Source organism: Odocoileus virginianus, chromosome 23 (genome assembly GCF_023699985.2).
Source record: "Odocoileus virginianus isolate 20LAN1187 ecotype Illinois chromosome 23, Ovbor_1.2, whole genome shotgun sequence".
NCBI lineage: Eukaryota > Metazoa > Chordata > Mammalia > Artiodactyla > Cervidae > Odocoileus > Odocoileus virginianus.
In genome coordinates, this window is record NC_069696.1 from 4,203,640 (window position 1) to 4,218,955 (window position 15,316).

At 37.9% G+C, this 15,316-nt stretch overlaps 1 protein-coding gene across 2 annotated transcripts in view; it reads right to left on the bottom strand.

Moving 5' to 3' along the window:
- KDM5A (lysine demethylase 5A) overlaps positions 1-15,316 on the bottom strand; it is a 66,111-nt gene that overhangs the window by 35,152 nt on the left and 15,643 nt on the right. For both annotated transcript variants that reach the window (XM_020882154.2, XM_070453197.1), the window contains exons 9-16: positions 14,462-14,581; positions 13,571-13,729; positions 9,790-9,971; positions 8,067-8,229; positions 6,829-6,948; positions 4,863-5,057; positions 2,441-2,622; positions 1,965-2,089 (exon numbers count right to left, since the gene is read on the bottom strand). In XM_020882154.2, coding sequence (XP_020737813.1) covers positions 1,965-2,089; positions 2,441-2,622; positions 4,863-5,057; positions 6,829-6,948; positions 8,067-8,229; positions 9,790-9,971; positions 13,571-13,729; positions 14,462-14,581 — 1,246 coding nt within the window. The remainder of the gene's footprint in view (positions 1-1,964; positions 2,090-2,440; positions 2,623-4,862; positions 5,058-6,828; positions 6,949-8,066; positions 8,230-9,789; positions 9,972-13,570; positions 13,730-14,461; positions 14,582-15,316) is intronic.

The following is a 15,316-nucleotide window of genomic DNA, read 5'->3' on the forward strand; positions in this document are numbered from 1 at the left end:
TCAGTCACACAGTCGTGTCTGACTCTGCGCACTCAGACTGCAGCATGCCAGGCCTCTCTGTCCATCAACAAGTCCCGGAGTTTACTCAAACTCATGTCCACTGAGTCAGTGATGCCGTCCAACCATGGCATCCTCTGTCAACCCCTTCTCCTCCCACCTTCAATTTTTCCCAGCATCAGTTCTTTTCAGATGAGTGAGTCAGCTCTTCACATCAGATGGCAAACGTACTGGAGTTTCAGCTTCAGCATCAGTCCTTCAAATCAATATTCAGGATTGATTTCCTTTAAGATGGACTGGTTGGATCTCCTTGCAGTCCAAGGGACTCTCAAGAGTCTTCTCCAACACCACAGTTCAAAAGCATCAATTCTTTGGCATTCATCTTTCTTTATAGTCCAACTCTCATACCCGTACATGACTACTGGAAAAACCATAGCTTTGGCTAGACGGACCTTTGTTGGCAAGGTAATGTCTTTGCTTTTTAATATGCTGTCCAGGTTGGTCATAACTTTTCTCCCAAGGAGCAAGTGTCTTTTAATTTCATGGCAGCAGTCACCATCTGCAGTTGATTTTGGAGCCCCTAAAAATAAAGTCAGCCACTGTTTCTACTGTTTCTCCATCTATTTGCCATGAAGTGATGGGACCGGATGCCATGATCTTAGTTTTCTGAATGTTGAGCTTTAAGCCAACTTTGTCACTCTCCTCTTTCACCTTCATCAAGAGGCTCTTTAGGTCTTCTTCACTTTCTGCCATAAGGGTGGTGTCATCTGCACATCTGAGGTTACTGATGTTTCTCCCGGCAATCTTGATTCTAGCTCGTGCTTCCTCCAGTCCAGCATTTCTCATGATGTACTCTGCATATAAGTTAAATAAGTAGGGTGACAATATACAGCCTTGATGTACTCCTTTCGCGATTTGGAACCAGTCTGTTCCATGTCCAGTTCTAACTGTTGCTTCTTGACCTGTACACAGATTTCTCAGGAGGCAGGTCAGGTGGTCTGGAATTCCCATCTCTTTCAGAATTTTCCACACTTTGTGGGGATCCACACAAAGGCTTTGGCATAGCCAATGAAGCTGAAGTAGATATTTTTCTGGAACTCTCTTTTTCGATGATCCAACGGATGTTGGCAATTTGATCTCTGGTTCCTCTGTCTTTTCTAAATCCAGCTTGAACATCTGGAAGTTCATAGTTCACGTACTGTTGAAGCATGGCTTGGAGAATATTGAGCATTACTCTGCTAGTGTGAGATGAGTGCCAATTGTGCAGAAGTTTGAGCATTCTTTGGCATTGCCTTTCTTATGGATTGGAATGAAAACTGACCTTTACCAGTTCTGTGGCCACTGCTGAGTATTCCAAATTTGTTGGCATATTGAGTGCAACTCTTTCACAGCATCATCTTTTAGGATTTGAAAGAGCTCAACCAGAATCCCATCACCTCCACTAGCTTTGTTCATAGTCATGCTTCCTAAGGCCCACTTCACTTTGCATTCCAGGATGTCTGGCTCTAGGTGAGTGATCACACCATCGTGATTATCTGGGTCGTGAAGATCTTTTTTGTAGTTATTCTTGCCACCTCTTAATATCTTCTGCTTCCCGTTAGGTCCATGCCATTTGTGTCCTTTACTGTGCCCATCTTAACATGAAATGTTCCCGTAGTATTCTAATTTTCTTCGAAAGAGAATTGCTCAGTAAGCCTTTATTGTGAGTCTACTGCTAACAATGGTTCCCTAAAATATATGATACCTCTGCTGTGAGTTAGTGATCTGTCTCATTTTATATCAACTTTTATCACTTAACAAAAGATTCTCAAACAGGAAATTAAGTCTACAGTCAACCCCACTGGTCTCAAATCTCTTATGAAGCCTAGGATTTTTCCTTAATAGAGGAAAAACACATGAAACAAAACAAGATCTCTTTCAAAGTGAAAACCATTTCAGTGTCTGCTTAAAAAAGGAAGAAACTTAACCTTTCTTGTGGTTGAAGTTGGCAGATAATGCTTCTGTAACACGACTGACCCACGTGTCATAGGACTGTGCCCTGACCTTCACACCATAGAGCAGAGAAGGGAGGTCCTCCAATGGGTAGCGATATCTAAAAAGAAGATCACATACAAAAATAAAAACTTTCAAAACCCAACAATAATTTGAAAATAAATTAACACTGAAATACAATCACCTTAACAGGTACACATGAAGAGAAAAACCTAAGAAGCTCACAGAATTTTAATTCAGAGACAGACAAGGACTGTGTGACATAAACTTGATAAAGCAACTCATTTTATTTGGTAAGTTTAGGGCCAACTTTAACGGGCTGATCCTCAAGAAAGGAGGCGGACGGGTAAGAGGTAACCAGAACAAACACAAGGAAGGGCATTATGAACAAGAGTATTAACAATATTTTTAAAAAACAGTAATGGAAGCTTTACAAGAAACATCTGGATACCTAAGACATTTTTTCTGCATGGGGCAGGGGCACAGATCAGTCGGATGGTAGAGACACACGAGCCGTTCAGGATTACAGGAGCACGTGAGAGCAGAGAGGAAGCAGGTGGTCCTGCAGGCCGAACACTGTCGCTCATCATCAGGCACAAGCTCAAACACCTCTTCCTCCGACATCAGGACACCCTGAAATACAACTGATGTCACCTGATCAAGTCTTTCCAGTCTTTCAAGCATCAGCAAACTTAAGTTATTAATTTTTTTCCTACTCTGACGATATAAGCATGAGAGATACAATGGCACATCCTCAAAATATTTTCTAAAAACATTGCTAATTTTTTATGAGCAAGACTAACCTTAGTATCTAAGAATGCACATATGACTGCTAAAACTTGTTAAAATGCAGGAAATGCTTACAACAAAGAGGTTAAAAGTCATTTGTTGAGGGAAGGAAAGAAAGCAGTAATTGGGAGGTACTTTGAAGATGGCTGATAAGTTTCTTTTTGGGCACAGTAAGCCAAGACTTTTTTATTTGCTAGTATTATTTTTCTAACATATTTTGCTATAAAACCTTTTTAAATATACGATTTTGAAAAGTTATCCCTATTTACAGTTATTACAAAATACTGGCTAGCTGATAAAGTTCTATTTCTTGATCATATGAAGATGACAACAAAGGTTGTTACATAATAATTCATGAAGTTCTATATATATTTTATATGGTTTTGTTTTCTATTTAACATAAGAAAAAGATAAATCAAAAAGTACTGTCCCCAGGGACAATATACCAATAAAAACTTTAGTAGTCTGAAAATAACACTGATAGGTACAAACATATGCAAGGATAAAGAGATGTAAAATTACTTAAACTATGCAAATGAAAGTATAATCTATTTCAAAAAGTCATCAAAAAGAAAGCTAATCTTTTGTATATATGATGGATAAACAACAAAGCCCTATTATATATATCACAGAAAACTATATTCAATATCCTATGATAAACTATAATGGAAAAGAATATTAAGAATGTATATGTAACTGAATTACTCTGATATACAGCAGAAATTAAAACACTGTAAATCAACTAGACGTCAATTTAAAAAAATATTAAAACTGGAAAAAAAGCTTATCAAATTCAGTGTGCCACTTTAAGAAAGTAAGGGCACCTGAAGTGCATTTTACAAAGGCTTCCATTTGATAAATAACGGGGTCCCCTTTATAGTTTCTACTTACCTGAGCATGGTATTTACAAACCAATTCCACTATGAGAGCAATCTTCTTTTTTTCCCCACTTAAACAAGGTAGTGATCTAATAGTTTATTCACTGGCAGACACAACCCAATTCCTTCAGTATTTTCTTATCTAGATATCTCCTGGCTGAACTCTATCTTTTCATTTTCTCATAGCAGCACTTCGTATTTTCTTTAAAAGTTACTTTAATGTAAAAATGGTTCCAAAATGCATTGCAGGTGTTTCTTATGTTAACAGCTGACAAACAGAGAATGCTAATACATCAACTGACTAAGTCCTGGCTGCTTTAAGAAATTCTGCACCTCTTCCCAAAGCATACTCCAAGGACCACTAACCCTAGAAGGTATTCCACAAAAAAACAAGGAAATTTAGGGGGAGATAAATGCTATGCATCATACCTCTTCCAACTGGAAATTAACAAACACCAGCATATTAAAGGATCAGGTAAGTTTTATAGTAAAGAATTCCACTAAGGGACCTCCATGGTGGTCTAGTGGTTAAGAATCCACCTGCTAATAACAGGGAACACGGGTTCAATCCCTGGTCTGGGAAGTAAGATCCCACAAGGAACTGTGTATCACGGGAAATAAAGTGAGCTACACGGAAAAGGGGGGAGCATGGTACACACCCAGTGAGGCTAGCTACGTAGCGAGGGTTAGGGAAAATGGGCTAAGACTAGGCTGAAGACATATATTTTCTCATTTAGTTCCCATTTCAATATGATGCTTAGTTTATTTGAAGCATTCAAAATCCCAACACTGGGTTATTCAGTGCTTCTTATAATCATTAAAAACTTAGATTGGAGGGAAAGGCAGATTGATTAACTCGGACAATCTGCAATCACCTGAAACACAACTTTTGTTTAATTACAAAGTTGAGAGGAGAACTTGATCTTTCTTACTGAAAGAAATACTATACATAGGAAAATTTTTAAAATAAATATATACCTAAGAAATTCTACCTGACAGGACTGCATTTTTAACAATCTGGAGATGCTGACATCAAGATTCCTAAAACTTAAACTTAAACCAAAATGGCAGAAACAAAGATAAGAAATCTCCAAACAAGCAATTTCTGTGTTCAACTTCTACAGGGATTGAAGATGAAAATGTATTCTTTCCACCACAGGTTCAATTTTTAGTGGATTCTGTAAGCAGTATAATCAGCAAACTCACCATCTGCACCACAGACTCTCTTAACCGTGTCTCCTCCTCAGTCAGGAGCGTCAACTCCTTGCACACCATGGCAGCCAACCCCACGTCTAAGCATTCTGGATCTGCTGCCATCTTGAAGATGAGCTCCTCATGTGAGAAGACACAATGGCGCCTCAGCCGGCGGTAGTGACTCACACACTGACGTCCAATGGGCAACTGAAAACAAGACAAGATTCTCAAATTAAAGTACTTGCCTATAACACATTCCAGAACAGAACCACTGCTTGCCCCCAGATCCTCTTTTTTATCATAAACAACCTAGAACAAGAACATCCATTTGAACGTAAGAGGTAACTGTAAATATTAAACCTTTATCGCCCAGCAAGAATTTCACGAAGGCCTTCCCACAGAAAAGCCCCCTAATTCGTGACACTGAGCTTCTAGCTTCTAGGCTGATTTCCACACAGGATTTGCCATTTTTAATTACTACAAGTAAGGAAGCCACATAAAATAGAACTGATTGTCCACTGAAGCTTATAAAAATTAGTACCATCACTTTATTCCAGATATAAAGCTGCTTTTACTTTTCAATTATATCACACCCTTCTCCTAAGAAGTATCAAGGGCTTTCACATATATTACCTCACTTGTCTGAGGTCATTAAGAGAATCTCAGCATTTTTACATAGTAGGTAAAAAAGAGTTTAGGACCAGAGAAATTAAAAGTGCTGCCTAAGATTAGACAGCAGTAATAATGAATGAGCATTTTAAAGGCAGAATCATTTCCAATTCATCTCTGAATCACCTACATTTCCACACTACATCTACCTGGCCAAGGAACAAGTAAATCATAAACACTTAATAAATGTAAGCTGAGTTTTCTGAAATAGAGTGCAAGTCCAAGACAAAGTCCTAAGCTCGGTCTTGCTCTTGCTACTTTCTAATAAATAAGAAGTTTAGAATGACTAGGTCGAGTAAGATTGTTCATTATTCATTATTCAATTTCATTCATTAGCCAAGGAAACAATATGACTAATTAGCCCGCCAGGCTCCTCTGTCCAAGGGATTCTCCAGGCGAGAAAACTGGAGTGGGTGGCCATTTCCTTCTCCAGGGCATCTTTCCAACCCAGGGATTGAAACTGGGTCTCCTCCACTGTAGGCAAGATTCTTTGCTGACTAAGCCACCAGGGAAGCCCAATTAAGAAGTTTAACAAACTAAGGTGCCCACAGAAAACATAAGATCCACTATTACTAAAAAAGAAAAAAATCCCCAAAATGTCAGGAGAGGTGACAAAAGAACAGAACAATCTCACTAAAGGAAAAATAAAGTCAAATAGTACAAGTTTGCAGCTTTACATCCCCACCAACAAGATGTAAAAAGTACTAATTACTTTTTTATATCTACTTCATTTAAAAGCAAAATAGCAATCAATGGCAACATCATCGACACAAAAGTATAGCCTATAGAGATCTCAGTATCATGGCTACCCTTTAAAATATTCTTTTTTAAAAAGAATATAGAAAACATAAAATGGCAGGAATAAAATCAGCTAATTGTCTATCAGAAGGAAAATAATAAAGGGATATTTTAAGATAAAAATCAGAACTGGATATTTTAAAATAAAAGTCAGAGCTAGCTATTTGATATGGTACAATTAATTTCCAAAAAAGATCTGGTCACCTTTATAAAATCCAGAAAGTGCTCAGAGAAACCAAAGACTTTAGAGGAATTACATTCTCTCAGAGAAGATTCAGAAAATATCAACAGCTCATTTAAAATTCAAACAGAATGAGAAAGTAATGAATGAGAAGATAAGTATAAAATCTTCCGAATAAAAACTACCTGGAACTTTCTAAATTGCTGCAGACATTCCAATCCCTACTGAATACTCATAAACCCTCCCCTCCCAGCTAAGCAAACACAGCAATTACAATGGGTCTCCAGGGGTGTTAGTAGACGTACAACAGCCACTTGCTATAGAACAGACCCAGTCAGCAGTGCAGAAGTTCACCGCCTCAGCGAAGTTGTAGCCTTGGTTAAACCCAGAGTGATAGGCCCGAGGGAACGTCACAACAAACTCGCCAGCACACTGATTGGTCCTGTACACCTAAATGTAAGTCAGAAACAGGATATGAAAGCAAAAGAAAACAACAAAAAAGGGAGACATTTCACCTGTCAGTTTCACCAGTCAGTTTCAGAAGCGTTTTTTAAACTTGACAATGATAAACTATTAAACTACACATACCAAAAAATAACATCAGGGTTGAAGAAGCTGTCAGTTTCACCTTCTTATAATATTATGTCACTAATAAATTAAAATAATTCATGACAAGAATTCACAGCCCAAAGAAATTTTCAAGGAGAAAACATTCCTTTCACTGAGCTACTAGTTTCCTAACTTGATGACATTTTTACAATTAAGAGAATTTTTCTTTTATTCCTATGGTGTACATAATGGGAAAGGATGGATTTCACTCTGTTTTTGCATAATTTTGGGAGGGGAACTAACTGATTAGCTCCTATGTCATATGGAGAGATCCTCAAATCAGTTTTCCGAAATTTCTTGGTTTTATGATAATACTATATCTTTTGAAAAGTCCCAGATTCTTGGGAGGGGGACTGGGATGGGGAATACATGAAAAGTCCCAGATTCTGTGCAAATTAACTCTTTAAAGACAAGGTAACATTACTATTGCCCGATCTTCTTTCTCATTAAGGTTATGATAACTATTTGACTATGTGCAGCAAACACTGAATTTATACTTTATCAAATATTAGCACAATTTAAATGTAATAATCATTTTCAAAACTAAATTTAAAAGTAGAAAAGGTATTCATTGTGTATTTTTACTTCATGATCTCATGCAAAAAAAGGCTATAAAATCTTTATATGAAAGATGGAAATATGATCTCCACAAGGATAAACATCAGTTATTAGAACTACCACTTAAGACACTTCTACTTTGATTAAATGGGGATAATAAAGAAAATAAGATGTTTACTAAAACCAAGATATACTGAAAACAAGGTTATTCTGACAGGCTGCTGTAATAAAGGTATGATTCACATTTTATGACAAGCCATTCTTAAATAAATGTTGTTCCCTTCGGAGTATGAATTTTAATTTGGCTAGAAAAGGACACAATTTTATTCATTATAAAACCAAGCATATATTATGAGATACATTAACTTTAAAATATTGAAGGGAGATGCAAAAAGACTCACCGGTACCCCATGCTCCATCAACACGTTGGGGTTCATGATGGTGACCAATTGATGCAGGAGATCAGGCTGGGACTCAAACAGCTCAGGGGCAAGCTCCCTCATCACCTCCTCCAGCTGCTCTGCAGCATGAGATGGTACACCATACCATGTCTTTGGCTCTCCCCTAGCATAGAAATAACCGTTTATCTAGGCAGAGCACGGTGCCCATGAAGCCAGGGTCTCAGACGCAAATCCACTAAATTTTAATTAACTTTGTCTTGCTCTATGGCAATAGATTATGGGCCCTGAATCCTAGCAACCATTTCAAAAATCTGTGCTACTATTCACAACAGGAGGTAAGGCAAGAGTATACAGATAGGTGGGTACATAGTTTTCACTACGGAAAGGCAAGTCAAATGAACTCTTTAAGGTTGAGCAATAAACAGCATCTTCAAACAGAAAAGATGCTATAGGAAAAGCAAGCATTGTACCAAAGGATACTGACATATTGCCTGATTCACAGGTCCACTGGACATTCCAATTATCCCCACCATGATCAAAGTCAAAGTCAATGCCCTACAGAATGTGTCTGTATAACTTCATGGAATTCAACTTTACTAACCAAGGAAATAAGCCAAGGCGAGACATTGTTGAAATCCTGGATACTACTTAAGAATCTTACAAACTGTTGAAATCCTGAGTTCTATCCCTCATGCTGAGAAAGACTGAGGGCAGGAGGAGAAGAGGATGACAGAGGATGAGATGGGTTTGGGTGAACTCCGGGAATTGGTGATAAGACAGGGAGGCCTGGCATGCTGCGGCTTATGGCGTTGCAAAGAGTCAGACACGGCTGAGCGACTGAACTGAACTGAGTTCTATCTATGAATCTTAAGGACCAAACACTTGGTGTTACTAACACATCAGACTTCAGTGGACTAGAGTTTATTTATAATACTAAATCGAAGTTCAAGGAAATTGATTAAATTAGTCGTGCCATCTACAGAATAGCTTAATCGTAATACAATTCACAGTGCTGTCTCTAATAGAAACTTACAGCAATGACTGAAAATGTTCTGTATCTATGCTGGCCAATACAAGGGTCACCAGTCACAAGTGACAATAAAGCACTTAAAATGTGGTTAGTGCAAATGATGAAGTAAACTTTTAATTTTACTTAATCTTAACTAATTTAAACAACCACATGTGGCTAGAAGCTATCATACTGCAAAGCACAGGAATGAAAGAAAGAAAACCATTAGTTTGCACAGTCTGATCTGAGCAGTATCTTTCAAATGGAAAGAAAAATACCATTTGGTTAAGATTGGAATACTGGACAAGGAACTGGGTAAGTAAATAAAAGCTCTGGGTGAAATACAAACAAAAACCAACAAAAAAACTTAATACACATGTAACATAGGCATTCAATTTCAAATACTAAAGGTTAGTCAGATCTTGACTATATAAACTTTAAATATCCTGCCTTGCATATCAAAAGTTAAACCAAAGAAATGTTCATGTACACTGAATACTAAGAATCATCTGGTCTAAAACCCGGGGCCCAGCTGCACACACGTTAAGAGTGGAAGTGTCAGACATGCTGTACCATGAGACCTCTACCCAGTACCTTATCCTACTTTGAGTAGGACATGCTTTAAAGTTAGTTCTCCCCAACACATCCCCTAATATTATCACACCTTTAGAAAGGTCACCAAGTGTGCATGCTGTTAACGAAGACTGTGCGTACCAGTGCAGGTAGTTGATGGAATAGCTCCAGTGATCTTCAATGTGCCAGCAAAAGGAAGAGAAGCACATCCCCACATAGAGCCACGGCACCTTCATGCCAGAGATGTCCACGTTGATGTGTGCAAGAACAGACTGCTCTAGCACAGGCATGTTATTCAAGTTCCAACCAGAAAGCGCATATTCCTACAGAAGAACAGTGTAGATGAGAGCAGGAATGACAAGAGCCCAACAGATATCTCAAGCAGAGTCTTTAAAAACAAAAGTAAAAATTGTGTTAATAGTCACAATCATCTAGTCCACAGAATCTGTGCTCCTTGCTCTCCACATGTACTCATATTCCTAAATATTTAATCCTATCTCCTAAGTGATATTTACATTTCCCTTTAATTATTTCAGCTATCTCTGGCTTACTCTGTGCATATAAGGTTTATTATTACTCCCCATCCACCCCCACAGCTTACCAGTAAAATACTGTGAGATTCACTTTAATAGGTCAATACTGTATGTCTACTATATCCCTGGTAGCATAACTTACCAAAATGTTTATCAGTATATTTATGGTGCCAAGATACTGTGAGGACAAAACAGAACAGGATACAGAATCCTGAATCTGTGGCAACAGTGAAGACCAAGATGGTGCAGAAAGTCAGCACGCCCAACCCCAACAATGTGCTCAGTCATGTCTGATTCTTTGCAACCCCATGGACTGTAGCCCACCAGGCTCCTCCATCCATGGGATTTTACAGGCAAGTATCCTGGGCAATCCCACTACAAACACATCTATTACCACCACCAAAAAATTTGTTTCACAAATGAGTTTAAAAGAAAAAAGAAATTGCAGTTTCTAAAAAAACAAAGAAAGCACAGTCAGAATGAAAAAGGAAAGGTGCTGAGTTTTCAGAGGTTTCTAACTGGATATAAGCTCTGTAATGAGTTTCCATCACCCACCTCTGAAGCTATATGTGGCAGAGACTTAAAATGCTATCATCCCTGTGGCAAGCAGTTCTCAAAGTGGGGCCTAAGGAACCCAACAGGAGTGTAAAGAACCCAGGAGACCCACAAAGTCGAACTACTTTCATAACTCTAAGATGCTATCTGCCTTTTTCACTGTCATTCTTGCAGGAGTGTGGTGTGAGTTTTCCAGAAGATATGTGATGTGATACTGCAGAAGTCTGAATGCAAAAACAAGAGACTCCAACTGCCTTCCATTAGAAGGCTGGTAATGGTTGAACCTGGATGCCAGGGAGGAAGGGAGAGAAATTCATTATTATGTTAACTTTTATACATGTGAAAATTTCTTTAATACAGAGATTAAAACCCTCAAAGTAAAGAGGTTAAATAACCAGTGACAAAGATGAAGAGACGTTATGAACATTCTCCTAACATGATTATCTTAACCTGTGCTTAACTATGACAGGAGGGGAAAAATCAATAATAAGGCTAAAATAAGAAGGCAGCCAAAAGACACAGCTTTCGATCATAAAGAAAACAAAACAAAATGAAAACCCCATTCAGTACATGTTAAATAGTCAGATATTTCTGAGAGGATGGTCGGCATGATAAAGAATGAAACGGTACCATGAATAAACTGGGTTGGTGATACTGTAAGGAGTTACAATGGACTGGACAGGGCAGGACGGGACTCAAACAAGGGAAGCCAGGGTTGGAATGATGTGAGCAGGTACACTCCAGTTCCTGTTTTAGAACATGATTCTGTAGGCATGATGCTTACCTGGTTCATAGAGACACACTACATAGGGAAGGATACAAGAGAAGATGAAACAGGGTCCTCTGTCTAACTGTAGACCCAGGTAGGAAGGAGACTTCTAATCATGAACAACTTTTGGAAACGGTGATGTGGGGAGGTTGGGCGATTCCCTCCACAGAAAACAAGGATAGAACTGAACAAAATTATCAGAACCACCATTTCTAGAAACTAGAACACAAAACATCAATATAGTATACTAACGCAGCATATATATGGAATTCAGAAAGATAGTAACGATAACCCTATATGCGAGATAGCAAAAGAGACACAGATGTATAGAACAGTCTTTTGGACTCTGTGGGAGAGGGCGAGGGTGGGATGATTTGGGAGAATGGCATTGAAACATGTATATTAGCATATGTGAAATGGATCACCAGTCGAAGTTCAATGCATGGGACAGGGTGCCTGGGGCTGGTGCACTGAAATGACCCAGAGGGACAGGATGGGAGGGAAGTGGGCGGGGGGTTCAGAATGGGGAACACATGTACACCCGTGGCTGATTCATGGCAATGTATGGCAAAACCACTACAATACTGTAAAGTAATTAGCCTCCAATTAAAATGAAATTTATTTAAAAAAAAAAAAAGAACCTAGAACACAATCAAAGGCAAAAACTTGAGAAGTATTTAGTCTTAAGAAACTAAAAGAAGGCTAAATGAAGACATTCTCATGTAAGCAAAGACAAGAATTCATTGCTAGCAGACCTGCACTACAAATAGAAACAGTCCAGGAGGCTCAAATAAAAAGTATCCTGGACCCACAGGAATGAGAGAAAGAGTACCAGAAAGGGTATATATGTGTAATGATGTAAAAGACTGTAAAATTCTTTTTTCTGAGTTGTTTTAAAGACCATAAGATGGTTTAAAGCAATACTATACTGCCGTGTTGGTGTATTATACAATATGCAGATACAACACACAATACACAAAAGAGAAAAACAAATGAAAAGACAGTTTCCAAGTTTCTAATTTACCAGAAGCCATTATTAAAATGAAGTAGAATGTGATTAAAGATGAACACCGTTGATGAAGCTGTTTTTTTTTTTTAAAAAGCTGTATACTGTAATTCTTAAGAGAACCACTAAATAACTCAAAATATTTATCTTTCCCCCCAAAATTTCAGGCCAATTAAAATGATATGATGAAAAATCCCTCTTTAACACCAAAAGAAGGCGATAAAGGAGAAAGAGAGGCACAGAAACAGGAAAGAGAAAGCAGCAAGACGGCAGATATAAATCAACCACATTAAATTTAAATGGAATGGACACTCCAACTAAAGTCAACCTTCACACTAGATTTTTAAAAAGCAAGATTCAAGAATATGCTGCCTATAAGAGACACAGGCCAGATTCCAAAATACAAACAGCTTCAAGGTAAAAGAATGCAAGAGATACACCATGGCAGCGGTAACAAGAGACCTAGAGGAGCCGTATCTTTAACTGTGTATCCTCCACTGCGTACTTTTTTTTTCCTTACCATGTTTAAGAAAATAGGAAATAAAATTCTCAACTATTGCCAAATATAAAGGAAAAGAAAGTGATAAAGACCAAAGTAAGAGAAAAATAAATAAATGATCATCTTAATTCTGCTTTACACATAAAGATCACCCCCTATCTGACAGTACTTCATTATATGTTACAATTTAAATGCATATTTGAAAACCTACCTGCCCAGATGTTGAAGGGAAACATAATTGTGGACCTACTGGTGAAATGTAGTAATTTTTTTCTGAAATAATTTTCTACACTTCCAAACAGAGAGAGCTACACAAAATCTTTTAACTGGAGTTAAGTTTTAAACTAATTAAGCTGGTTTTAAAATGAAAAGTTAAATGGTTTTTAAAGGTACTTTGAATTTACTGTTTTCAAACAGAAGATTATTTGTAATGTCCAAATTCTACATATTTAGTGTTTTAAATGAATGTGGTCCCTAAGGTTAAAGAAAGGCTGTTTTCTACTAGCAAAGGCTGAGTTGGCCACAGGTAAGAAGTATGGATACTACTACATGCTCTGCACCTCTTCTTCCGGCAGCATCTTTCTCCGGCCATCCTTTACAGGAAATCCGCTCCCAAAGTCTTTTGAGGAGATGTCAGCGCCATACTCTACAATAACGTCTTCTTCAATGCTGCTCACCAGCCGCCAGAATTCCTTCTCTACCAGTTCTGTGGGGACCATCTACACATGGAAAACAGAGATGACAGATTACAAACTCACTACAATCATAACCTACTGTAACATAATACACAGGTCAACTGAAAAAAACTCATGAAAAAACAGAAAACCCTCTCAAAATTCTCAGAGTTGAAAAGACTGCAGTCTTAGCTGTTCTGATTGAAGATGGGGAAAAGCTAAAGAAGACTCAGACGACTTAGACGAAAAACACAATGAAAACAAAAAAAAACACAAAAAACACAATAAACTTGAACTGCTTTCTTCTGTAAGCTGGTTTACAACTAAGAAAGATAAAGATGACCCAGGACATAATGAAGAAAAAGGAAATAAAAAATCAAGGCTGAATTTTAATAGCTTTAGAAAATTATTTTGATGGAGATTTTTTAAAATCCAAGAAGCCCCAGGAAAAGAAGCAAACCTCGTAGTACAAATAACTAAATAAAAGCAAAAACTGCCACACCTTCCACACTTGTGTGAAAAGGACTGAGCTCAGAGGTTCACAAACAAGGGAAAGTCAGAAGTCAATTTCTCAACGGGAGAGTGCACACTGTCACAAGACTAAGTCGAAGAAACAGCAGCAGACCCCAGGCCCCCGATCCTCAGATCTAGTGTTCTGTCATCTTTTTCATGCTGATTCTGTTTTCCACAAAATAATGGAAGTTTTTAAAAAACAAAGCAAAAGCTTTGGACTCAGATAAATCTTTCATACTTCCCCAAAGTGACCTAAATACTCACATGGACTGGCATATTGAAATAGTCAGACTTAAAATTATCTGCCATCTCTCCAAAGCTCTGAAGTGTATACTCTCGTACGGCTTGTTCAAATCCAAAAGCTTCTCTAGGTTTATTACATTCCTGGGAAGAAAAAAATATCTAAGATTAACTTACTGAAACTGAAGAAAGTATAAGGCTCTCAGGTATGACCTTCTTTGATCATTTTCCAAGGTGAAGCAAATCCAGTCAACTCTAGACCACAAAACATGTATTAATTACTTTCAGTGTGGAACCAGGAAATAATGTTCTGAAACCTCAATTGCATTTTCACGCCTTCCAGAGGAAGATGTCCATGAGACAGCTTCAGGCTCTGGAGCTGGCATTAAGCTCTGGCACCAAGACACACACCTGGAGGGCTACCAACCTGGAATCAAGCCCAGAGATGTCTATCACCCTTGGTGGAAAAAAACAAATGTTCAGGGAGGGAGGAAAGGTAACGGAGAAAGGGACAGTCACTGGGTTGCTAGGACACCCAGAGAGAATAATGATTTCTTTTCTACTACCAATCATCACAATAATTTCTTAACACAAGAACTTAGAAAGGAAATGCTTCTGAATCACTTAATATTGAAAGTAATAAAAAATAATTAAAAGATCATACACATATGCTTTGAATGTATCTAAATACACCCAGCCAACTCTTTTCCTTCAATGTTCTATCACATTTTGTTAAAATAAACAAACACATCAGGCATTTCATGACAGTGACATCTACAGTGACATTACTATAATCTTTCAGTAACAAATTTAGTACAATCAAGCCAAAATTTAAACAATTTAATAGATACCACCAGTTTATGTGGTAGCATGAACATG